The sequence below is a fragment of the Anopheles stephensi genome, chromosome 3 (genome assembly GCF_013141755.1).
Source record: "Anopheles stephensi strain Indian chromosome 3, UCI_ANSTEP_V1.0, whole genome shotgun sequence".
NCBI lineage: Eukaryota > Metazoa > Arthropoda > Insecta > Diptera > Culicidae > Anopheles > Anopheles stephensi.
This window is the reverse complement of record NC_050203.1, coordinates 40,216,516-40,242,073: the sequence shown is the minus strand read 5'-3', so window position 1 is coordinate 40,242,073 and position 25,558 is coordinate 40,216,516. Positions and strand designations below refer to the sequence as shown.

At 44.6% G+C, this 25,558-nt stretch overlaps 2 protein-coding genes and 1 long non-coding RNA gene across 7 annotated transcripts in view; 1 reads left to right on the top strand and 2 right to left on the bottom strand.

The window, feature by feature from the left end:
- Nucleotides 1–665: 665 nt before the first annotated feature.
- The window catches only part of LOC118511995 (longitudinals lacking protein, isoforms F/I/K/T-like), a 58,984-nt gene continuing 34,091 nt past the window's right edge, over nucleotides 666–25,558 (bottom strand). For all 3 annotated transcript variants that reach the window (XM_036055733.1, XM_036055732.1, XM_036055734.1), the window contains exons 7-8: nucleotides 7,370–8,146; nucleotides 666–4,778 (exon numbers count right to left, since the gene is read on the bottom strand). In XM_036055733.1, the coding sequence (XP_035911626.1) occupies nucleotides 3,208–4,778; nucleotides 7,370–8,146 (2,348 nt within the window). In that variant the 3' untranslated portion in view covers nucleotides 666–3,207. The remainder of the gene's footprint in view (nucleotides 4,779–7,369; nucleotides 8,147–25,558) is intronic.
- Nucleotides 10,041–12,927, bottom strand: LOC118512006 (E3 SUMO-protein ligase EGR2-like). Of its 3 annotated transcripts, none has more exons than XM_036055769.1 (3): nucleotides 12,129–12,927; nucleotides 11,231–11,534; nucleotides 10,041–11,071 (listed from the first exon to the last, which is right to left on the bottom strand). In XM_036055769.1, exons 1-3 carry the CDS (start codon nucleotides 12,166–12,168, stop codon nucleotides 10,954–10,956), a joined length of 462 nt encoding a protein of 153 aa, XP_035911662.1. In that variant the 5' UTR covers nucleotides 12,169–12,927; the 3' UTR covers nucleotides 10,041–10,953. The 3 variants fall into 3 exon arrangements, with proteins under 3 accessions (XP_035911662.1, XP_035911663.1, XP_035911664.1); XM_036055770.1 differs by having other exon boundaries at nucleotides 12,540–12,927; XM_036055771.1 differs by lacking the exon at nucleotides 12,129–12,927 and adding an exon at nucleotides 11,599–12,107.
- LOC118512008 lies at nucleotides 14,831–15,467 on the top strand. The gene is made up of 2 exons (XR_004906218.1): nucleotides 14,831–15,204; nucleotides 15,286–15,467. It is a non-coding gene; the product is annotated as an uncharacterized LOC118512008 (long non-coding RNA).

Below are 25,558 nucleotides of genomic sequence, written 5' to 3'. Positions count from 1 at the left end.
CATTATTGTATCGTCCTGTCTTAGAATAGAAAAGGGAATAAAGGGAAACAGGGTGGGACGCGGGAGGCCCGGAAGGATGTGTGTGGTACATGGAGATGAAATGTTTCAGTCGACACAGGCACGAATAACACAACATGATACATGATAGCCAAACATTCAGAGAGAGCACACACACGCACACACATTCAGTACAAACACAACACAGCACCACCGCACATTGACCATTCGAAAGTTCAAAAGGACCAGGACATTAATGTTTAGCTTTAGCTTCTTTCACACAAGTCACTCAGTCGGTCGCACTCAAGCAATCAAGCACTCACACTCCATCCATCCCATCCATCCGCACAGCGAAACTTGGAGCCAGAAGGGAGCGAGAGAGAGAGAGAGCTTGTGATATTTTTGTGTTGTACATTCTTATCGAAACTGGCTCGTGTATAGTAAAAACAGTCCGATTTTACACAACGGACCAAAGTAATGTAAAAAAAAAAAACGAAAAAGATAGAAGAAGAAACACACACCGTCACACGTGGCTTTGGTTGTGATAACTCATTTTTCGATTTTTATGTGTTGCTTTGCTTTTCCATCCCATCTACTTGGTGGTGGTGGTTGTGAGCCTTACGCAAATATGTTTGTTCCGTTTTTCATTTTCTTTGTTACTTTTTCCGGTTTCTGCCAGCATTTTCTGTATGTTTTTTGTTTCCTCCGTTTAACCCCTATTTTGCTCTCTCTTAGCTTTTGTACTCACAAATAGAGTTTTCTGGCTTGACGGTGCAGTTTGCATGATTTTGTTTTCTTTTAATAGTTCTTGTGTGTCCTCTGCTGATGTGTATGTTTGTGTTAATTTCCAGTTTTTTTTTTCTTATTTGTTTGCTAACATGTTATGATTTTAAAATAGCTCTAACTCTGGGGGCATATGTTAGCAACCAACTATTTGCACCATTTGCAATCCATCCACATAAGTGCGTGGGGAACCACTATGTATATGTATATATATATTTCCTCTTCCTGCTGGCCACGCGACTCGTCGATAGTTTTTGGCTTCGTGTTGCTGTTTGTTTTCCGCGCTTTTTTGTTTTCTTTTTAATATATATTTAATATATATATTTTTATATAAAATTTATATGTATGCACGACAATTATTTTTTATACACAAAATAAGGGGGAGGGGGGGGGGAGGATGTTTGTGGCTCGGTTCGGAAACCACGACCACGAGCAGAACATTGACACAATCTATAAAATTCTTAACTTTAATGCGCTTTCCGTTTGCGTGCTTGTGTGTGTGTGTTTCAATGTGTGTTGAACTAACAGCTGACCTTCTAACACACCTACACAGTGAGCGCCTTTAATTAATAACTGGTGCATTGTTGTTCCCCCATCATCATCATCATCATCATCATCATCGTAATGTGTTGCAAAATTTTACGTCCTTCGGCCAAAATATCCTCTTTTTTAACATTTTGTGTGAGTGTGTGTGTGTGATTTTGTTTCTCACCTGACCCACAAGTAAATAGTTGTTCTCTGCCATCCTTTCGTCTCACATCACATTACCTTACACACACACCCCCCGCACAGCTACTAGAATCTAATTTGTATGTTATGCTTTCACACTATAATCATAGCTCAAAAATACTTTTTGCACTACTTTCCGCTTCACAAAGTTTCACCCCACCTGCTCTCATACTACCTTAAAAGTTAAAGTGAAATCAGTACGGAAAAACCGGATGAACATAATAACAGCAGTTAAGCGCGGCACAAATCTCTTCCGTGAAAGCTTAATCGTACAGAAATGCAGATGGCAACACCATATTATATTAACGCGCTACTCTAAGTATGAAATGAAAAATCTATTATTGCTTTCAGGGCTGCTGCTTTGCTTAGCGTCACCTGTGTGCTTACAACAATGCATACCGCACACACACACACACACACACATTCACACTGTCAGCGATTAGAAGTGTATGTAGAATATCGTATAACGATAATTAAGACCGCTACTGCTTCGCGCAAGCAACTGCATTCAAATGCATTCAAACGATTTTATGAAACACACAAAAAGTACACAGAGTACAGTAATGGGGCAAAAAGGCTGGATTACATACTATAAGAAGTCTGGGCGACTTAATGCAAAAGAACATGGGGTTTGAAAGCAGATGAGAGTAGCAGCTTGTTGTTGGCGAAAACGAAAAAAAAACGAGTTCCTTCCTCTGTCATTTAGCACTTCACTACATTCACACACACACACACACTTGTTTATACGTATAGATATCAAACAGATGGATAATCAGCAATCAGTAAAATACTTAAATTAATGTTACGCCCTTATCGTGTCTAGTTACACTAATCGTAAAGAAAACGCTAGTTTAAATTGTAGCCGCGACTATGACCGGGACAAGAGAGGATAGCTCGGAACACTCGGAGACACGGATACACAGTCGCGCGCAATTTGGCTCCGTCGCTTTTCATTTAAAAAAAAAACACGCTGCTTCCTTAAAGATGGCAAAATCTCGATTACACGTAAACACGCCCAAAGGAATCGACTCAGCCTCCTCGTAGCGTTCGTTCATAACCGATAGATAGGTGGTTGTGATAGCTGTTGTAGTAGTAGTAAAAGTATGGCCGGAAATGCATAAATAAAAAACAAAACTAACTCACAGAGACAGTAGTGTCGAGACAGACGGTGAGAGAGAGAGAAAGTTAAAACACTAAATTATTTAGTGAGCAACATATTATTTGAGTCGCTAAACAATAGAGCCGATGCATTGTCCCTTTTCACACGACAGGACTGGGGATCGAATGTACTTTGGAATAGTCTTTCAACTGCGAGCTGCAACCAAGCCAATCGGCATTCGTGGCAAAATAAATTAAAACACTTCCAATGAAGCTTTTGAGAAGCTTAAAAAACTGGATTCAATCCTCGTAACGTACTGCAAAAACTGTCTAAATTACTTGCAGAGCTACAGAACTACTTGAAATCATATTGCATGGGTGCTAAACGTATTGCCGAAGGATGGAAAAAAGCAAGCAATGGCCAAGGTGCCAATGGGTCTGTGCACGAAAAGGAGGAGCCGCCATCTTGAAGCGCTACTCCAACAGAATTACAAAAGTTCACTGGTCTCTGTTATCGAAGCAAAAAAGAGGTATGGAGAGATCGGAAAATTCCTTAGCACAAGGAAAAACACCCAACAGCACAGCAGTTACATCGACCGGTTACATCGAGTTGCGCGACTTGTTCGACCGACGGCGGCTCTCGAGCTGCGGCATCTCGGCGTGATGCTTGCGTATGTGCACGCCCAGATTGCCGCGCTGCTTCGCCTTGTAGCTGCAGTACGGACACTGGTGGGAAGCTTCCTTGCCACCGCATTCCACATTCTCGTGGCGCCGCAGGGTCGACTTCCAGCGGTACCGCTTGCCACAGTGCCTGCACACATACTGGCGCACCTCCCCATCGTCCGTGTCACTTACCACCGTCGATTCGTTCACCGTGTACTCGAAGTTGCGCATGATGTTTGGGTTGGCTAGCAGCGCAAATTTGCTATCACCCGCCGAAGCGTTAAGCAGCTTGGTGCCGCCACCCGGCTGCCCGCTGCCACCACTGTCCTTCTTCAGCTTCAGCACCTTGGTGCTGTACTTTGTGATGTGCTGGTTGCCGGCGTCGTCGTCGTCCGGCTCGCCACTGCCATCGTCGTCCATCAGGTCCTGATCGCCGTCCTCCTCGTCGTCACTTTGAGATCCATTGTTGTCCACATCCGATGACATTTTGCTCCCGGTCACGAGTGCCATGGTCGTCGTGGTCTGTTGCTGCTGCTGCTGCTGCTGCTGTTGCTGCTGACAGGAGGACGCTAAATTCGTGGCTGCTGCCGCAGCGGCTGCGGCAACGACGTTACTAAAGTTGGTCGTCACACCGTCCGATATATCGATGGGATCAATGTCCTCGATCACCGAGTAGTCGAGATCGTCGATCATGCCGGGCGGAAAGTCCGCACTTTGGGACGTGTTTGAGCCGGACGTTTCATACTCGTTCACCGTGTAGCGGGTCGTGACCGAGGTGCCGCGTGTACCACCACCACCACCACCACTAATTGCTGCAGCGATCGGGATCTGCTGTATGGTCGATGCGTTGATCGTCGTCAAACCAGGTGTTCCCGCACCGGTGATCGTGACGTGCTGCTGCTGCGCCTGTTGCACCGCCGAGCTCAGTTTCCGCGACAGCGAAAAGTTCAACAGCTGCCGCTCGGTGCCGGTCACTGTGGTGGTGTTGGTCGTTGCCGGAACTAGCTGCTGCTGCTGCTGCTGGGCTACTTCCTGCAGCTGTACCGTTGCACTGTTACCGGAGGCAGCGCTCGGCGGCGTCACAGTCGGGATGGTCAGGATTGGCATCGTGATGGTGGATGAGGTCAGCCCAACGTTAGCCGAAGCGCTGTACGGGTTCTTAGCACGTGAGTACTTGATCCGGGGATGGCTGAACGGTTTACCGGAGGCGACACCGCCGACCGAAGTGCCGTGCGCTATTTTGCGCACACCGCCACCGTCGGCTTTCATCACCGTCGGAACGATAAGCTCGTTTGCGGCCGCATCCACCACCTTGTGGATGGACACAGGCGTGACGATGGTAGTGGCCGAGTTGACGATCGATGCTCCCGGGGCGCTGTTCGCTGGGGACGCAGCAACACCACCCGATACTCGCTTGCCCACCATCGCCGTGCCGACCGTGCCGGGTGACAGTGTAACGCTGCCTCCTTTCGCAATCGTACCGGCCGTTGCTTTGATCGGCAAGATATCTACACACATGTTGCCGCACAGCGAGCGCAAGGTACAAGAGAAGCCAATGAATGATGAGAGAGGAAAAAAAGAAAGAAAAAGAAGATGCATGAATATTGTGTGTATGCGTGTGCGGGTGTGTCGAACAGTTTTCGATCGGTATTGATTGCTGCTTGTGTTGCACCTATTTGCTCCTCAGCAAACCACCATCATCAAGGTGAGATGCTATTGAGGAGCAAACAATTGCACACGCCGCCATTTCATACATTTTGATGGAAATATATTTAACATGTTACTTTCATGCACTACCACACGCACACATGATGGCAAACGGGTACTTTTAATTCAGCTCGAACGCTCCATTAAGCTCTTGCGCTTAAGAGGCAAGTAGTACACACGATGCTGCTCTATGTTTAACAGCATTTTGCGCGTGTGTGGCAGGGTCCTTGATTTGGCATAGTTAAATGTCGACTCTTCCTCTCGACAACACCACGGGGGGTCACGGGTGTTGGGCGAATAGAAGGAGTCGAGGAGCATAAACGCTGAAATCTTTCTAATGCGCGAGGTGATCTTCTATCTAGGAAGGAATTATGATGTGTGTGTGTGTGTACGCGTGTTGTGAAAAAAATTTCTCCGTTTGCTTAGAGTGTGTGTAAAGAAGTGTAAAGTGTAAATCGCGATGGTTTCAAACAGTATAACAAGCCACACAACACACGCTAATGAGTATGGAATAAAAAACAAAATTAGAAAACACACTCTTAACAGAAGAAAAAGTCAATAAAAATGTTGATAGCCATATCTCAAGAATGTTACTGCAGATACTTTGCAAGGGCACAGATAATATAGTGGTAGTAGTAGTAGTGATAGGGTTATTAAAAGACAAACAAATATTAAATAAATAGAAATTGTTAGAACACGAAACACGACGGAAAGCAACAGGGCAAACTGTTTGTTTCCATAACTATTATTAATGCAATTAATAGGTAATATTGAAAGAAAGCTAAAAAAAGGCACACACCACACAAAGGAAAAGATAAAATCAACTAAAAGTGTTGAAAATTACAAAACGTAAAACGAGTTCTTTTCCTTTCAAGTTAATCTGCACTTATCGCCTAGTAATAGTGTATAAATATTATATTAAAACTATAGACTAAAAATTAGAATAACCCCAAGAGCAGAGAGTAACCCCCATACACACGCGGCCCAGCCCGTCCACCCGGGTAAATGTATCGCAGAAGAAAGAATATATAAAAATACCACAACACAAATAAATAGCACGATGGAGAAACGAAAGAACGCACAAACGAACCGCAGCGAAATAGTGAAACAATAAACCAAATACCCCAAAAAACCCGAAGAAGTTGTTGTGTTTTATTATTTGCCCGCACAGAGATAGATAGAGGGGAAATGAATGCATTAAACAAATCACCTGACACAGGACGAACGTAACAGTGGTAGTAAAAGTGGAAGAGTGGAACCGCCACAAAATTAGTACGAAACAGGAGGCGTCTAGGGTTCGCCCCAAATGAATACGGGCGTGTGTTAAAGAAGAACCGAACTACCATTACTCGATCGATTAAATAAGTAAGCGTAAGTTGCCGCACGACCGTAGCTAACACACATCATTAAGCTATATGATGATGAGTTAGCATATCATCGGCGACAACCAGCCCGTAGTACGTAACCGTAATCAGTGTAGCAATAAAACCTGATCCCATCCGAACGACTAAAAAAAGGATTTTGTTAGTGGAACAGAGAAGAAGATGGCTATCGGTTTAGAGCATTAAGGGATAAAAAATTTACTTTACTCGTGATCTAAATTTGAAAAATTTTAACTTGAAATTTTGAGCAAAAAAGTTTAAATTATAACCTGTATGAAGAAGAACACGTGCCAGAACATATCACACATCACAAATCATGTTCCATAAGATGTTGGAACGTTAGAAAAATTGGCTAGAAGTTTTATGGAAATGGCTCCATTTTACAACTACTACTAACATGACGATCAAAAGAAATAGAACTATTGTCAGCAACCAAAACAAAAAAAACAGAAGCCTTCAAAGAAGTAACATTGAAACATGATGACACTTGTTTCCACTTGCAGTCGAATCGCACTGACCCGCTTGCTTCGATTTGCGTGTGCCTTCACCATCCATTATGCGCGCCACTACGATCGAATCTCACATCCCGTTACCATGGCATCACCCGATCCGGTCATAGTGGTATGTGTTTCTCGATCGTCATATCGCGATGATGGCACACGCATCATCGAAGCAAGCGGGTGAGCGCGATTCGGCTGGAACTGGCTGGAAACAGGTGCTGGATAAAGAATGAAACATGGTGTTTGACGAGTGATGTGAAATATGTTGCAGTGTTGTGGTTGTGTATGTTGGGCAGTGTGTTTGCTGACCGCTAATATGCTGACGGCTAGCTTAGCTCAATGATCAGCGAAAGACACTTGCATAAAAGAGTGTAATGGTGCCAGAAACGGATATCAGAATAGTTTTGTATGTATAAGAGAGAATTTGATTTCTTGTGAGAAAATGTGTTTGTGTGTATGTGTGGGGGGGACAGAGTGGGGGGGTTGGTGTGTCTTTTTTGTTTGTATTACCGCACTCATCGAATATGTACGTCGTCGCCGTGGTCCCGTCCGGATGCAGTTCCGTCTGTTTGATAATCTTTTCCTTCTTCAGCAGATCCTCTATCCGCATTGCATCGATGATGGTGGCAGTGGTGGTGGTGGTGGTCGCGTTACCACCGGCCGCCGTACTTCCACTGCCCCCGGTCGCGACCAGCGTCGCACCACGCATAGGCAGCATGACCGTCGTTCCGGCGCTGGTCGTCGTCGTCTGCGGTTCCGGCGACGGGTCTGGATCGGCCGTGAACAGTATGTAGTTGTTGTCCTTCTTGGTCACAACGATGTTTTTACTCTCCAGCAAACAATCATTCAGCACGACGGGCGTCGCGTGCGTGATGAGCGTCGTGGTCGGCGACGCCTCGCCACCATCGCTCGGTTCGGCCGCCAGCGTAGCCATCACGGTCATGGTTGCTGTACCACCACCGGAGGAGTTTGCAGACGTCGTTGCCGCTGCCGTTCCACACATCACACTACTACTGCCTCCTCCTATCAGCGTATTTTGCTGCTGTCGATCGGATTGCTGCCGTAGGCGCACCTCCTGGTGATGGTGGGGTTGGTGGTGCGTAAGCAAAGGAATATCACTCTCGTCAACCAGCAGCGCAGGTTCCGCGGTCGTCACCGTAATGGTTTTGATCTTTTTTGTCGCACCTCCACCAATGGTTCCGCCAGCAGATGATCCAGCCTCACTCAGCGAACCACCACCACCACCACCAGCCGTTGCGCGCTTCAGTATCACCACCTTTCGTTTGCCTGCAACGAAACAAAACGGGTTGAAAGACGTTAGTACACAACGGGGAGCTTTTTCGGTGCCCATCGGGAATTGTTTTTTTTTTTTACATCCAAACACTACTGTCACCAATTACTACTTTATGTTCACTGTGTGCGACGATGATGCTGTGTGTGTGTGTGTGTGAGTGTGTGATGTGTTTGGGAAACTGTTTCCCCTGTATTGAAAAAAAAACACACACGCGCGCGTTTTAATAACATTTCTTCATTGTTTGAAAGGAACTTTAAACTTGGGTGTTTAAACTTTAACTGGTGCTTTACATGATCGGAAGGACACATACACAGAGAACACATTCATTACTTGATAACCGAAATACAAAGCTAGTGTGGTTTGGAAACGAATAATTTTGACAAGAATAAGAAGACAAAATATCAACACACACACACACACACACGTGTCTGAAAAGCATTGTAAGACACGGACACCGTTACAACATTAAGCTGACTTTTCGTGTGAGTGTGCGTATTTGTGTATCCATCACATTGAGAGAGCCCCCATATCCGCGCGTGTGGTGGTATTACAAACTGGCATTTGGTACTCTCTGAAATGTAGAACAAAAACTGATAATACTTGCTATTTGTATGAACAAAAAATATTTACATCACAAGACGGGGCCCGGCCCACAACACGTTGTGGTTTAACGGGACAGGCGTTGTTTTCTTTTTATTGCATATTTCGATAACCCAACTGCCCAAATTGTTTACAGCTTGTACACTACCTCTCCGGAATATTCATAATGGGAAAGCTTTTGTTTTTTAACATCACAATAACTAACTAACTGGCTGGTCTGCTCGGAACTAACTGTTCGATTACTAACACAATATACCCAAACCAACAATAACAAACAAAAAAAAGGAACCATTTTCTAAACCCAAACGCCATTTTATTTGCTGCATTACATTGTCTAGCTAAAGTTGAGAGGGGTTAGTTAGGACCACAATTTGGAAGAGATTAGTGTTGAACCATTGAAAGCAACAACGATAGAGCTTGTTTTAAAGACAAATATTGTAGGTTAAAAATTTGTACAAATTATATGACATTAAGGAGATAGTTGCATGAAAAAGGCTGAATAATTTAATACATGCAAATTCGAGGTGGAAAGCAAGCCAACACAAGCAATGGTCGGTTTTGATTTATTAATTCGATTCAAGGGAAATTCACCGATGCTCCACCGACGAATTTGAAGCGTCACAATGATGATGAACCAAACATGTTTATAGATGCAATACAGAAGGATATCGGAAGCTATTGGAGAACATCAGAAGAAGGATTGTTAGCAGCAGTTGCATTGCAATCGATGATTAGTTTCGCATGCCCTAGCTAGCGCTTCCCTATGTACCTCGAACAGCCCCACACACGAAATCGGACGCTTTCCCTGCTGCAATCTTCTAGTGATCTAACCCCCCCACAAAGGAAAGGAGGCTGAAATGTTGCTTATTTGTGTGTTCCTAGGTGACCATACTTCCCCCGATGTGCAAGGGAAGGACTATATTTATGATCATCGGCAGTTTCCTAATCCTGTTGCTGAAATGTAACACTACCCTTCATTGAAGATTGCTCGTTGATTTGCACCCCGGTGTTGTACTCCGGTGAGTCTTACACCCAGCCACTTAACCGTCCGTTTTCCATTAGCTCTCTCACACATCATCGCAGGTACCGGAAAAGAGAAGGAAGAAAATGGTAATGTTATTTCTCAGCAATAATCACATGGATTCACTGTTCCGTCTCTCCAATGATGAAGAAAGTTCAATGATGGATGAGAAAGGTGACAAGTAAAAAAAAAACAATCCGCCCTCCACATACAAACCCCGTTGGATTCCGAGCCTTATATCAAAACACTATCTCGACACAAAAACGTTGGCTTGTTTTTGTACGCTCGATACGCGCGCGTTTTGTTCCAGCAACAGAGCTGCTGGTATTTCCTGTATTTGAATTTTCAACCGCCATGGCACTAGATTTTTTGTTTGTTTGTTTCGACATTACACTATTTCGTTCCTTTCCTCAGCCCGCGCGCTACAGAGTTTCTATTCATTTGATGAATCCCCACGCAAGTGAATTACTTAACAATTACTGTCCACCCATCGACAAGCTGCTGCACACAGCTGGGATGGTGGTGATTATCTTTTGATTCTACATCTCTTCAAACGTAACAACAACAACGACGACGACGGCGACGACGACGCCACTACCGGACACACGCACAACGCGGCTTAATGAGGTTTCGGTTTTTAAATGATATATATGTATATATAGATATCACACTTTCTCTACTGGGTATAATCCGGTTTTCCGGTACGCTTCCCTCGCTCTATGCCTGACCGAAGAAAGGCTCAGCGCGTCTTTCTATGTGCGTAAAATTGGCCATGCCAATTTGAGCTGTCCACGAGCTTCTTCTCTACCCTGCCCTTCCCATCAGTAGAGTACACAATTGACCTAAACAATAAATAACAACAGGGGGGGGATATGTGTATGTAAACGGGGTAAACGATCTTAAGTATGCTTCGGCAGCAACTAGAACCTAAAACGACTAGAGCAAAGGGTAATCATGTTAATAATGTGTTGTTTTCTTTTTCCTCCTCTTCTCGCTTGTCTCAACAATGCCTCCCATAATCCTGACCAGTTCTTCCTCTTTTCTGTAAAACTGAAACCACAGACTCTTTTAATGTTTCGGTTCATTTTCTCTCGACGACGGTACGCCTTCTTGTCGCCGGTTGGCACTCGTGAAAACCACACTGCGATCGTCACCCAGAGGAGGGTACTGCTGACGCTGCTAGAAGTAGTACTTAATGCAGACGCCCGACTCCAGGTGCCGCTTCAGGTGCGATCCCTGCGAGAACGCTTTCCCGCACATGACGCAACGAAACTTCTTCATGCCGCCACACTCGTACCTGTGAATTGAGAAATGTTGCGCACGGGCAGAGACAGAGGTAAATCATCGTTCTTGTGGTGTGGTGTGGTATATAGGTATTAGTGGTTGCATTTTTTTCTCTCTCTCTTTGCTTCGTTCTGCAGCACCGTAACCGCCGCGCCGTGTATTTCACGCTCACCTGATGTGTCGCTGCAGCGAGCTGGCATCCTTGTAGTTTTTATCACAATCACGCCGCGGGCACTGGTAGCGCCCGACGGCATTCAGAAACTTGGACAGATCGGAAAACTTTACATCGTACAGCAGGTCGTTCAGCTGCAGCAGACTTCGCCTGTTGCTGTCCGACAGGGAGGATGCTGTTCCCCGGCGGCCGCCCGACCCCGTTGTTGTTCCACCAACCGCCGCCGCCAACGAGGACGACGCTGAGGTCGCAAGTGTAGTAGTAGTAGTGATAGTAGTAGCAGATGCCGGTACCACCATACCACCTATAATGTGCACAGAAGAAGAGGAGAAACGAATCCGGAGGAGACCAAGTTCAGCATACTAACTTTTTTCTGTTTTAACGCACACTGAACGTAGGTAGTAGTACAGAGCGAGCGAGAGCAAGGGGATATGTGTGTGTGTGTGTTTTTCTTTTTTGCTATGAGTTGTGTGGCGGTGTTGTTGTGAGTTCTGTACTGGTTTTGGGTCAACGGACGATCAAGTAAAGTTTCACAGTTGAATCAAACAAACAGAAAAAAACGGACAGGGACGAAAGAATAAAACACAGATTGGGCGATACACGTGTGGTGAACACGCAGGACACACAAACAAACACACACACACATTAATAGCACGCTACTAACAATTAAGTAACACAACATATCACACTCGCGCGCGCGCGTACAGAGAGACACAATATGGATGGATCAACATTCGGGAAGCGCTAGAACAGGGTTCCTTTAAAACTTTTCGACTATCTAGACATAATGTAACAACACAACAAAAACACACATTCAATCTCGTCGTCACGCTCTATCTCGGTCTAAAGGCTATTATGGTCCAAGCTATGATCACATCGAATGATGAATATTACATACTAAGCATTTTGGAACGTGTGCTTCCAGCTATGTGTGGCATTTAAAAGCTGCTTGTTATCGGCTTTTGCTAGAAGACGCACTTCGCTAGCCGGGAGTGAGATTCACAAGCACACAGCACACTCACACACCACTAGGCGCAGTACAAGTCACACTCTACAACGCTGCTTTATATTAGCCCCAAACGAACATATCATCATCGGCCTCCTCTCGACAAAGGACAAAGGGTCACAGCCGAGTGCCGCGCACTCACACACTAGCGCAGTCAGTCAGACAGAGTGTTGCAGGGAATGCAAGGGAATCAGTGCGACGAGGGTTGGGTCGGGGTGTGAACGATCGTGCGCGCGAAATACTAGTTTGAAAGTGAGTGAACATTTCTGAAACTGAAAAACAACAAAAATCATTAGAGCTCACACAGTGTATGAAATGTTTTCCCTCCCGGGGTTAATCTGGAAGCGCAAAGGCCTTTGCAACCTAAGCAGCCGAAGAACAGAAGGGAATCACGGGCGGAAAACGAAGGCGATGTTACGATACAGAGAGAAATAGAGAGAGAGGGAGAGAGAGAGAGAGCTTGGTAAAATAAAATAAAAGTCGGCCTGTTTTGTTGTGTTCTACTAGAGTATTATTACAGTCACATTTACGTGTGTGCGTGTGTTTATCGTAAAATAATTTGGCTCATATTTATTGGTATGGTTTTTCTTCTCTCATCTACGACATGTTTGGGGAGCAGTGACGCCTGTCTGTCTGTCCTCTCTTCCCCGTCACTTAGTGGTCTCCCAGTCTCATAGCTATTTATCCTAAAATATCGCGCGGATCGTCGGGAGCGTTGAAAAACGTTGAGAACAAATCAATAAAAGAAAACCTTAAAACTTAGGACGAGACGCCGTGGTAATGAAATGATAAAAAAAACTTATGCGGTATTGGAATTGGAAAAGAGTGGCCAAAAACCCGACGTCGTTTGGTACCAACCTCACCATTAAAACGGCATTATCGCCCCCGTATATCTTTGTTAAATAGTATGGGCTTAATATCTGTTGCTAATATCTCCCTTGCGTGAAGTAAACTTCAGCCCGAATGAAAAGCATTCGCCGGATTATGCTTCCTCCGAATCACTAGAAAGAGCGTCCCCTTAAAACCTTTTCCTCAATAACTAGTTACGATAGTATGGCCAACAAACATGGATGAGGCTACATTTGTTCTACGCGTGCTGCTGTTGCTTCGGCTCCCTGATTTGAACGCACCCCTCTACATGTTATTCTTGTTAAAACTGGCCACAAAATAATATCCGACTTAAATCCTAGCCTCGGGGTCGAGGAGCCTCCATTAGAGGGGCTGGTCTTTGTGTGCGCTGCTGCTTCGCGTGTCTCACTACTCGCTAAGGGCTTAAATGCTACTCTTTGATGCAAAAATGCGTAACACACCTTTATATTGGCAGATGGCAGCAAGTTAGGTTTATAATTTGGTGTGTAGAGGATGATTTTATGATGCGCGACAAAGTGAGATCAATCTTTTGCTATTTTGACCACACCGCCACACGCAGCGGATTAAGCATCCTTGTCCGTTTGGATGTAGAATAGATACGGTCCTACCTTTGTAACATACATTCGAAGAGAAAGGTACCGCACCGAGGTACCGAGGGAAAAGTGTTTGTGTGGCTTGGAAATAGGCACCAGGTCACGGAGGAGGAATAGTCATTTCACTTCCTATCACTTGAGCGGCGGTCGTGTTTAGCCGTTAGCAAAAGCGTAAAACACACAACGCACGCGTCTTAAGCAGCGTTACGAGAGCAAGAAAAGAACAGGGGGCAGGAGCTGCTGGGTACGATTTAAGTAAAAGAAGTAGCTAAACTAGAAGACAATGAAAAGTAAGTTGATTAAAAAGTGAAACGCACACACCGCAATTACGTACGTCTAAAGAGAAGATTGCTCCTGCTCCTTCCGAATGCGAGAGAGAATGAATGCGTGGGGAAGGAAGAAGCGAATGGGAACGCAAAATGAAGGTGGTATGAGGTTCTTAAATAACACAAATGGCACACGGTTGTTCCTCTCCGGTTTGTCCCCCCCCGCGTTCGGTCGCGTTCGCTTCTTTGCTACTCTACTGCATCTGGGCGGGAACGTTCTTGAGCGCGTAATCGAAGAAAAGATTTTTAAAGTTCTGGTACATCATCGTCTGCGAGCTGACCGGTTCGATCTGTTCCTCCTTCACCATCACCGAGTACTTGTCCTCGGTACCGTCCATCGTTGCGCCGTGCTCGTTAACGCTCCGTTTACCTTTGGCCTTCTTGGTCGTAGCTGCAGCGGCGGCGGCGGCGGCGGCGGCAGCGGCCGCCATAGTTGCCAGCTCACCCGCCGTCGTACCACCAGCCTCTGCCTCGAGCTTGGTAAACTTCGTAAGCTCTTCGCCCTCGGTACCACTGCCCGTTCCGCCACCGTTCGCAGCCGATCCGCCCGGCTTCATCGGTCCCGGTTCCATCTGGATGCCGTGCTTGGAAAGCATGTGGCGCACCAGATGGTACTTGCGCCGGAACTTGGAATCGCAGTGCTCACAGCTGAACCGGGGCGGTATACCGATGCACTCGTCGCGCATGTGCCGCTGCAGGTGCCGCTTGCGCAGGTAGCTTTTGTCGCACACCGCGCACCGGAACCGCTGCATAGTGATGTCTAGGAAGTTGCTGTACAGGAGGCTAGTCATTTTATAATCTACACACAACAACATACCAACCCGCGCATATGCCAGGGGGAACGCATCAACCCGCCGATCAACGAAGAGATCACGATCAGGACACACACACACGCACGAACCGCGGGGATGATGATGATGATGATGATGATGGTAATTAGTGTTAGTGATGATGATGATGACGAACGATGAACGACGATGAGGAGATCGTCCGGGAACACACAACCACAAAACACCACACCGCAGAAAAACAATTATCAAGATGGTTTTCGGGAGGTTTGGGTTTTGCAAAATGATAACACACAGGTCGCGCGCGCACAGAACCGGAAATGAAAGGGTACCGAAAGGAAAGAGAAGAAGAAAAAAGGAAATGATACCAAACGGTGTCGATGAAATGAAGGTAAACAACGAAAATACGAAAAGTGTAACGAAAAAAAAAAAAGGTTGCCTTAACTAATCTCTTCCTTTTTTCTCACTACAGGCGCTCTCGCTCTACCCTAACCGACACACTACAGTAGAGCTGTTTGTTCAAGAACTATATCTCTCATGGGGTTTTTTATACCGACTGCTAAATTATGTCCTAGAGCAAAAAAAACATCTAAAACATTCCACATTTGCAACAGAACCATCTTCAACAATGATTCTCTCCGACTTTAAAACATATAAAAAAAAAAACAGCTAAACGGAACCGATCCTATACCTCGGTTCCGGCATAGTTTACTAAACCAAAAACTAAACTAAAACATAATAAAACATAAACATACGAAACGAAACTAAACTAAATACACACTATCTTCCTTTCATGAATAAACAGCAGCCCGAACGGGTGGTACAAAAACCGGGCTTCTCTCGCTAAATCGCTTGTATTCGTGCAAAATATATGGTCTACTTAATAAGATGGAAAACAATAATAAAGGAAACTAAACAAATAAACATATAAAACTTTTGCGGCCCATGTTTGAAACGAAAACGTTCGGAATAGCAAAGCGTAACCGACCCGGCCAAAGACGACGAGAGAGAAGAGTACAGGAACAATAATTCGGAGACTAGAAACTTGTGGTGAAATATTATACAAATGTGGTGGTGTGATGTTGTACAACCGAGGAACACGTCGAGAATTGAAGTTCGAAAATCGTACAGCAGGTGGGTACTTTCATTATCGATTTATCGATCGATTTATTACGTACTCTTTTCGCAGCTCATTATAGCACAGATATATTTTATAAATATGTTTTTTCTCTCTTTTCCCCACTAGCTTAAATACAATCGCACACAATCGGCGACAACAGCATTTTCGTACTACTCCCCTCCCCGGCTACAGATTCTTGAGCACTTAAGGAACGATTCTAGTTTAAAAACATAAATAAAAACACTCTACAAGGTATGTCATATATAAGCCTCAGATTCCCCCCTTCCCTAAACATCAAACCCTTCTACTAGACATTCTTCTTGTGAATGCCGTGCTTTTGCTTCAGGTGAAGCTTCAGGTCATAGCGCCAAGAGCACGAAAATGGGCAGTAATCACAGCGGAACCGTTTGCCGTTTGCCGCTGCGCTACTACCACTACTACTACTACAGTCACCGCCACCGCTACTAGCTGCCGACGAATGACGAATGGTGGACTGTAGTAGTAGGCCGGAAGCAACCGTTATCCTGCCAGTGCTAACGGTACGAGCCGAAGCTCGCGATTCCCGCTCATGGCGGGGCAGCAACGACGACGACGACGCACGTCCGTGCGATTGTCGTCCCAAACTAACCGCACCGCTCTTGACAGAAGGCGAGCAAGAGGTAGTAGCACTACTACTTCCAACACCACCACCACCACCATGGTTGGAGGGCATAACCACACGGATCTCTAACGGATCAAGCACTCGATCACGACCCGCACCGCTCCTGTCCGTGTGGTGAACAGAAGAAGAAGACGACGACGGTGGTACGCTCACAGTGAAGCTACTACCATTACCACTACCATCAACCACCATGGACGACAGCGAATGCTGTTGAAGGTGGTGTTGCTGCTGTTGCTGTAGCTGTAGCTGTTGCTCCTGCTGTGCTAAGGACGGTGAGGTGGACAACGCTAGCAACAGCACCTCGGCCGGGGCCATTGGTAAAGGCTGTTCGGTTAACGATGGATCGTGATGGCGGTTGTAGGCGGACAGCATCATGCCTGCAAGTGCATCTATCGAAGAGAAATCAAAAAACGATAAAAGAAAACCCACAATGGGCCCGGAATAAGCAACGGAGGAAGAATTCACGTTGATATGGATCATCAAAAAAAAGGGTAAAGATAAGTAATGCTTCCGCCGCGTAGCTTAGTACAACGGACGCGCTCTTGTTAAAAAAAAAGGTACAACCTAGTAGTGTTCGATCTCATTCTTTCTCTATCTCCCACTCGCGTGAAGCTCGTTTGCTTTGGCACAATGTAACCTTCTCCTCCTTTCGTACCACATCTAAACTGATAAGCCAGCCCGCCCGTTCAAGAGGGAGGCATGTGTGTAGTGAACACAAGGATAACAACCATCTAATAGAATTACACAGACACCCAGGCACTACACGTCCTTGTGACGGGGGGGAAAAACAATTTAAATAAAACCAAAAATAAAGAGAGAGAGATATATATACCAACACAAGTGAGAGGACAGCGAGTGTGCAACTTATGAGAAAGAAGAGAAAAATCACCACAAAAAAAGGAAAAGTAAAACCATTAGCAGCGAATAACAGATCAATCAAACCAAAGTTTCGTTCATTGATTCGTTTTAAAGCCAACAGTAAGAGAGATAAGGACACACATATATAGATGGGAAATATGTTATCGCAAACAAATAAAAAGATTTCCATTATTTGCCCCGCTATCTGTTGCCCCCAAACAATAAAACAAAAGACAGGGAATAGGGTGTGTGGATTGTTTGTGAGTGCTCAAAATTAATAAAAAGATGCAAACCAATTACAGAATGTGTTTAAAATAGTAAGCATTAACCACCACGATTTAACTTTACAGTAACGTGAAAAAAAACCGACCTGTGTCCCTCTAAGTTCCTTGGTTACATATGGTTGATCTTTGTACACACCACACACACAGAGAGAGTATAATTTTTCACCAGTTTCTATATGTTCTTAAGAGTTTTCTTAAACAACGTTGATGCCTTTCAAGGGGTTCGAAGTACATCGATCGAGTGACTGACTAAGGAAGCATTCTCGACCCTGTACCAGGGAGTCGTCCGCCGTTAGTTACTAGTCCGCATCATAAGAGAAAGAAAGCCATAGTTTTAATGTAACAACGTTTTATTGGGCATTTAATCATTACAAACTCTGGATGGTTCCTTGGGTCCCGCTTCTCCTCATCCTAGTAACAAAACTCGAAGGGGACATATTAACGGCTAAAAGGCCATAACCGTAGATGGAATGTTACCACTGTACAAAGAACGAAATAACATACGCTGCCCTACACTTCACACGGTCATCATTCATCGACGCCATCACGAGGACTCGCGGGTGTAGGCCTAAGGCCGTCCTCGGGCGCAACGGAGGATGTAGCGCTTGGGGCAGTCGTCGTGGCCACCGCTGCTGCCGCAACAGCAGCAGCAGCACAGTGTAGCCTCGTGTTGGATATATGCGCCTTAAGGATGTCCTTTCGCGAGAAACGTTTCCCACATTTAAAGCAACCAAACTGCTTGGCCACCCCACATTCGTACTTCATGTGCCGCTCAAGCGTATAAGACAGTGCATAAGCACGGGGACACCGAGGGCATTTGAAGGCGGACGACGACGACGACGACCCCGATGCAGCAGCGGTGCCCGAAACTGGCCCGCAGCCTCCATTACCGTCAACGCTTTCGCCACAGTTGCTGTTTCCATAGATCGTGTCGTCGCTGTTGCAGCACGACGTGATCGACGCCGCAGCCGGTGGTAATGGCGATGAAGACTGAGACATGGCGCCGGTTTCCGAGGCGGCAGCTACGGCTGCCGCCGCACGCAGCGTGGTGTTCAGCAGCCGGCGCGTGGAAGTGCGCGGACAAACGTTACTGAACCCACAGACATCGGGCGACATAAGGCAGGAGGTGGGATGTTTGAGTGTGGCCGCCGCTGCAGACGACGATGATTTCAGCGCTGAAAGTAGAAAACCATCGGACACGGATTTCGCACAATCGAGTCCCGGGGGCGTGGAAAGAAGAGAAGAGCGAACAAACGGAATGAACGGAGACCGCTGAGAAGAGGGCGTCGTAGTAAGGAGTAGAACTTAAATGGAACAAATATCCTCACACATCCTGCGCAAATCCCCCTCTTCGCAGATTCACACAATAATGCCTGTGAATCCCGATTTTCCACAAACTTTGAGAAAGACAAAATGCAACAAAGAAAGTAGTTAGCGCACACCAACTATAAGGAATCTCTTGAGCAATGTATGTTAGGCAAAGGAAGTGCAACACCATTTTGGGTCCGTGGGAAATGAAATGAAATCAATCTCAATCTGCTTGTGCTCTTGGGATTTCCTATAACCACTAAACTATCCCCCCCTCTTTCTCTCTCTCTCACGCTCTCTCTTCAACACCAAAACCTGATTTTAAATTTTGAAGTACTACCAACATGTATACCAAATGAGAATATGCAAACTCTTAACGCAAATACTTTGGTTTTAAATTTAGCATGAAAAATTGTGAAACAAACATGAAAAACTAAACAAATCTAAATGACCGACTTTCTCGATAAACGCAAGTAAGAAAAATCAGTTTTCATCTTTACAAAACATATGGGGCGGGGGGGGGGGGGGGGTGGTGACTGAGATGTATAATTTGTGTATAAAAGCTATAAAGCTGAACGAAAAGCATAGGATCTGCGCAGCAAAACATAAAACAGAAACATAATTTCCAAATGACAAATAAAAACACCTGTGCTTCTCTCCTCACGTGAACCTTGGGGGCGAACCGAACAAGAAAACAATGGATTTATGTACGCGCGCTGTTTTAACGGCTTTTCTCTTAAGGTAATTAAAATTTTAATTGCCTTTTCGTATGTTTGATGGATGCAAAAAAGGAAAAAAAGAAACCTCATAACCTTCGTGTGACCTTATATGCGGTAAACGAATAGTACACACAGCAGGTATTATAAAGCGGCAGAAACGTAAAGGTAAACCAAACGGCACTGAAAACCATTTCGACCCATTCAATCGATCCATTTTATGTTTAACAATTGGGTGAAAGAGAGCACAAGCTACAACATCGCACTTCAAATTCAAACTTAAAATCTCGCTATAATGTGATATTACCTTCCCAAAATGATATGCGCTACTGAAGAAACACACGCTTCACAGTTTTTTGGTTGAGAATAAATTTCACTAAATCACACTTTATTCAAGCTATCTTCTTTTGATCTTTGTTTTACGGTACTGAGCAATTTCCTCATTCTTAGACACATTGAGGCTGTAGAATATTCAGAACATCAAAAAACGCAATCGCGAAAAAGATTCAAACAAAACCCCAATCTTACTCGACAGTTTATGTCGACCTTCTCTTCATTAGGGCGCGACCAATAAAATCAAAAACTATTTAATACACCTCCTCTTCGAGTGGCACGCGTTAACTGTCCGCTCATTTGCACACATGGATTGTGTGATCAATTAACCCAATAGAAAAAGGCCACGAAAGGTTTCACGTACATGTGCATAACTACTGCCTAATCAGATGCAAATGATGCTCGTCATTTACGCAAAACCATATAAAACACCCCATCGCGTTCGTTAACCGCATATCCCTAACGAGTCCTCACAGCGCGAGGACGGCGGCTACTCTCAAGCCGTTTTCCTCTATAACGATCAATAAATTAAGATTTCACTTACGAAATGCAATGATCGGCGAAACGCACAGCATCGGTATTCTTAAACAATCAACAACGCGCGACCTCTTTTCCCTTGCCAAAGGCTTTTCAAATAAAAGTAAACATTTCAAAACATCTTATTTACGATTGGGACTGACGCGGTGTACTATCGTCCACGTCCACGAACTCAACGGGCGGTGGCTAAGCTAGAGCGTGTACCAACCATCATCGTCATTAAGGAAGCACCAACCCTTTTCTTTACCTGACGACTGCATATTTGCATACCTGATGCACGTTAATTGAAACACAATTTACGACCAAAACGGGCGTAATTTTCAAAACAAAAAGGCAAAAAGCTTTCAATTACTGTGCGCGTCCTCCCTCGTACATTCCAATGAAAGGTACACCACATGCTGCGAATGGCAACAACAGTGCGCGCGCCTATGAAACTCTACGCACTAAAGTAGCGCGCTGAAACGCGAATATTGCTAGCAAAAAAAATCCCCCGTACACAACAGGACCCGCCGGGGGGCGTTTGTGTCAAACCATCAAAAGCATTTCAATCTTAATAAATTTACCTCAAGAAATTGACACCTGCATAAGCACCGGGTCATAAATTAACGCGAATGTGTATATGGCGGATGCGCTCATTTTGCAATGCACTTAGTTGAAGCATCCTACTTAAGGCGTTTGAAATACAACCTCTGATCGTGAACAACATGTTGAAGTGAGCTGATGGCATACGCATAGAGCAGTGCAATACTCTGCTTTTAACCAACATTAGAGCTTCACACAAACATTATGCGAAGGACCCTACACGAAAGCTTTAAGGATCCTCTCAAAAGCAGCATCATGTGCAAAATTTGCTTTGTTTTTGTTCTAGTCACTATAGATATTTCCTCAAAGTTTTCCCTTTGAACTTCTGTTTTATTTGCATGTATTTGATGCTCAAAGTATTCTTTTCCCAAGTGTGTCAAAGATATGTGGATATTCCATCATCGGCGTGAAGAGCAGCGCATCGTATACTTACACATTTAGTTCCGTTTGTTGGAAACATCGATTTGCGGTTTTATGTGTTGAACACCTAGCAAATGTTCCATTCTTTCGGACCTATGTCGGAACGGAATCAACCAACGCCGTAGTATGTCAAAAAACAACAACGTCGATGAAGTACGCACAACGATGATAGCCAAGATCATACAACACAGTACAGCATTCATTCGTCCCACACATACGTAGCCAAAACACACACACACATACACACACAACGTTTTGCGAACCATACACAGATCAGTCGAGAGAAGGTATAAGGGGAGTAGGGGAATTAAACCATAACAATGTCCTGTCCGATGTGCGAAAGGTCCTTTGATGATTTAAGCGAAACATCGGTGAAAGTCAAGTCGAGTTTGAGAGGGTAGTTAAAGTAGTCGTATGGCTTGTATGAGAGCTATAACAGCAGTACAAACTGTACTGTGTTTTACAAACATTTTGAAGTGAGTTTTGCTAAATTTGAGTCTTCTTAAAGACTTTTAATAACTAACTGACTAGCAGCAATAAGGCCAGATCACTCTCACGACACGAATAAAAGGACTTTCAAGTGCAACAAAAACCAAATAATAATCTGAATAAAAGTCTGATCAAACAGGGAGATTTTTTAAACGATTCACCGTGTCAAGAGAATTATTGTCCACACGATAGTTGATGATTTAAAATGGTGAAGGATGGAGGGATGTGGAAGGTCATTGTGTTCGAAGAGGATAGTTCGGGATAGGATTTACATTCATTTAATTTATGAATATCGTAAAACTATCTTAACATTACCAAGTATTCCCTTGCAACGATACTATTGCATCAGGAACAATACTTACCTGCCATCGTCTCGCCTACGTGCATGACCCCAACAAGAAGACGCATGACATTCAAAATCCTTGCATTGTGATCCTCCCCACAGGGTGGAATTATGAAGGTGCAGTTAAACTACACAAAGCAGCGCGCGCAAAATAGAAAGTTGTGGGGCGAAATAATATGGAAAACTAGTGTCAGAGGTCTATTCTTCTGTTGTACAAGTAGCATATCTGTATCGCGTTCGCTTTCAAATCATCGTTCATTCATTTTTCTAGATTGATTTTTGATGTAAGGAAATTCGAACCGGAATCTAAGCGACAAAAATGAGACGATTCCAAAGATTGTTAATAATCCGACAACTTTAAGTAACATAACTGAACTGATGTAAAGCCAGTCCACATAGGCGAATTACGCATTACGACAAAATTAAATGCGAAGAATAAACGTCTTAAACCTCGCTCATTTCATACCGTGTTCCATTCCATGCTATTTCGCGCACTACTTTCAATTCTGCATCAAATCTTACCTCATACACAGCCTTCAAAATGCAAAGGAAAGATCATCTCCTTCCATTGTTGATACCGGCGACACAACCATTTACCTCACTGCAAATCGGGTTTTATCCCGATCTACAGCTACAAACCATAACCGCAGAGGATGGGGGGAGATGAATGTCGATGCGCGGCTGCTGGACGGTGGTTTCATGCACGTCGACGCTGATGATGTGATCGATGCAGTCCGTCGTGTCGGGAGAGTTGAATGACCGACTGAAAATCCAGCTCCATTTTCACCTTCAAAACAGGCACTCCACAGGTCACTAACAACACACCACTGAACAACATACCGGAGGAGCGCGAGCACTCAATCAACACAACCAAAATCACCACACTAAGAACACTTTTATTTGCACCGATATGCACACACACACACACAGGCGTCACTTGCTTTGTAACACAAAACTGCACTTGCAATTTTTTTTATTGACAGAACACGTCTCACGCAGACTCCCGCGCGAGAGAGACACACGCGGTGGGACGCGGGACAGCAACATAAACGGCATTTGCATGATTTTGGCAGAATAAAGGGGACAAATAAAAACCTCAACGGAGGTGTAGGTACGCCCGACGACGGGACTCTTGACAACAAAAGCACACAAGTTCGGGCGCGCGCGCGATCGCGGAATTTAATGATCGACAACCGGGTAAATATATTCGCGCAAAAGCAGCAACAAAAAAAAGAACCTATACGAAACACGATAATTTGACGGTACCGGACGGCAAACCGGTTACCGGGAGAAATAAAAACGCATTCGCAACCGGAGAGATCGGATGACCGGATTTGGATTTTACCGATTTGACAGATTTGACAGAACATGCACGCCAAGTGCGAGCATTACTACTACCACTCTACCTACACACAACGACGACGACGACGACGACGACGACGGTGACGGACGACAGGGGAAAACAGTGAAGAACATACGAACGAACGAACGATAGGATGGCAGACAACGGGAAAGGAGGAAACCGTATCCGAAAACAAAAAAAATACAAACACCCGACGACGAATGTAAATCCCTCTTAAAATTAAGTACTACGGGAGAACTAAATGCTAATACTCTGCTCGGTTGTCCATCTACACGCATAGGACAGCCAGAACACATTCAATCGGTACCACACCACCACATCACAGCGCTCGTTTTCCTCTCTTCCTTTGCCAACAAAAACATTTTGCCCTTCTCTCTACCAAGCATGCGAAGAAGAAGAAGAAGAGGTGAGAACTACATGATCAATTTGGTAATGTTGGTGGCCAGGTAGGTGCGCGTCATATACCGCGTTGCCTCTCTTTGGCACTCGGAAGCAAAGGGCAAACAGTCATACAACAGCAAAATCTTAAAATGACTGTAATAAGGCGTCAAGGCGAGAGTTCCATCGTTCCTTTTTCATTGGAAACTAGGAAAATTCAGATGCGAGCCATGGTCGCAAGGAAATAAGCGCCCCCCATAAAAAACTAACAACATTGCGATAGGTTGAGAGGATAGTGATAGAATAGAGTACAAAAAGAAAGAGTTGGAGGTTTTGTTTTGTTGATTTAATTTTATGAAAAAAGAGACGACAGTTGGAAATGAAAAGAAGCATTGCGGCGGTGTAGTAGTAATGAAAGTTTGCGAAAGGATTATTTTCGAACATAACAACCTTAAACAAAACACAAGTGAACCCCCTTGTTTTTTGTGCAATTAAAAGAAGAAAACAAAATAAACAAAACATAAAACACAATTTCAAATGGCAAACCAACCAAAGCATGCGCGCAATATAAACATTTTCAAAATAATAAGCTACTATAAATTAAAATGGTTTGTAGTGAAAATAAAGGCAAACAAAGATCAAACGATAGCATTGCTAAAAACTCAGCTACTACAAGAACTGTGAGTAAGGCAAAGGAATCGCGGGAAGCTTTGGCAGCAGGAAATCAATGAAAAAGGAGGCAAAGTTCGGGAACGAAATATTGTGTAAAAATCAATCCTTTCCCTACCAGGCGAATTGATGTTAGTTTCGGGTTTCTAAATTATGGTTCCCTGAGGATACCTGGTCCCCTACTGCTTGTACTATCTATTACACTGATTATTACTACTACACGACCACGGGGGTGAGTAGATAAGTTGCAACGCGCCCAATCATCTCTTGGTGTAGAGCTTCCCTTTGGAAGACGACTGCAGGTATTCTCATGTCCATCACATGAAAATTCCAAAACTGATGTATTGACAGCAATTTAAAAAAAAAAAGCAAAACACGCGCGCTCGTACATATACCCCATTATTTTCTCTCCTTCATCCGCTGTTACTCAGACTTCCTCTCTCTCGATTGATCACCTCTGACGGTGAGGTTCTATGCAAAAATAGCAAAAAGGATCCTTAATCCTTATCAAGAGAAAACTACACACTACACTAATAAAGTCGACGGACTCAACATTCTCCGGGGTTACGCATCCGAAATGACAGCAACAGAATGGAACGACGACAAACCAATGCAAATGCAATTCATCTCGCAATCACACCACCACCATCATATAGCACAACGCGCACTTACAAAAACGAGACA